Raw genomic sequence first — 686 nt, 5'->3', positions numbered from 1 at the left:
ATGGTCAGCTCTCCTCGGAGAAACAACTGGGCCGGCCTCCTGGACCCGCTGGACGTCCACCTCCGAACCCTGATCCTCCGCTGCGGCGACTTCTGCCAGGGCACCTACGACGCCTTCAACAACGACGCCAACTCCAAGTACGCCGGGTCCAGCCGCTACGGCCACGCCAACTTCTTCGACAAAGTCATGCTCCAAGACGCCGCCAACTACGAGATCGCCTCCTTCCTCTACTCCACCGCACAAGTCAGCGTCCCGGAGGCCTTCCTCCTCCACTCCATGTCCCGCGAGTCGTGGGACCGCGAGTCTAACTGGATCGGCTACGTTGCCGTCACCACTGACCAGTACAGCAAGTCCATCGGCCGCCGCGAAATCTACGTCGCCTGGCACTGCACCACCCGCAACTACGAGTGGGTCAATGTGCTGGGCGCCGAGCTCGTATCGGCCGAGCAACTGCTCAGGCCGGAGACCAACAACACAGTAAACAAGACCAACTCCTCTACGAACGAGCTGCTTCCGACGTCCATGTCCGATCGCCACCGAGGTTGACGAACGCCGCATGTGGGGTGAGTCCGGTCCTCAGATCCGATCTGGATTCCGAGAGAGAGAGAGAGAGAGAGAGAGAGAGAGAGAGAGAGAGAGAAGNGAGAGAGAGAGNGAGAGAGAGNGAGAGAGANAGAGAGAGAGAG

The 686-nt window shown here is 60.4% G+C and overlaps 1 protein-coding gene across 1 annotated transcript in view; it reads right to left on the bottom strand.

Annotated features, from left to right (window-relative positions):
• Positions 1–558, bottom strand: part of LOC101312824 — a 1,319-nt gene extending 761 nt beyond the window's left edge. The window contains exon 1 of the mRNA XM_004298067.1: positions 61–558. Within this exon, the coding sequence (XP_004298115.1) occupies positions 61–558 (498 nt within the window). The remainder of the gene's footprint in view (positions 1–60) is intronic.
• Positions 559–686: the final 128 nt, after the last annotated feature.

This window comes from Fragaria vesca, linkage group LG4 (assembly GCF_000184155.1).
Source record: "Fragaria vesca subsp. vesca linkage group LG4, FraVesHawaii_1.0, whole genome shotgun sequence".
Lineage (NCBI taxonomy): Eukaryota > Viridiplantae > Streptophyta > Magnoliopsida > Rosales > Rosaceae > Fragaria > Fragaria vesca.
The sequence above is the reverse complement of the archived record's forward strand: the minus strand, read 5'-3'. Positions and strand labels throughout refer to the sequence as shown.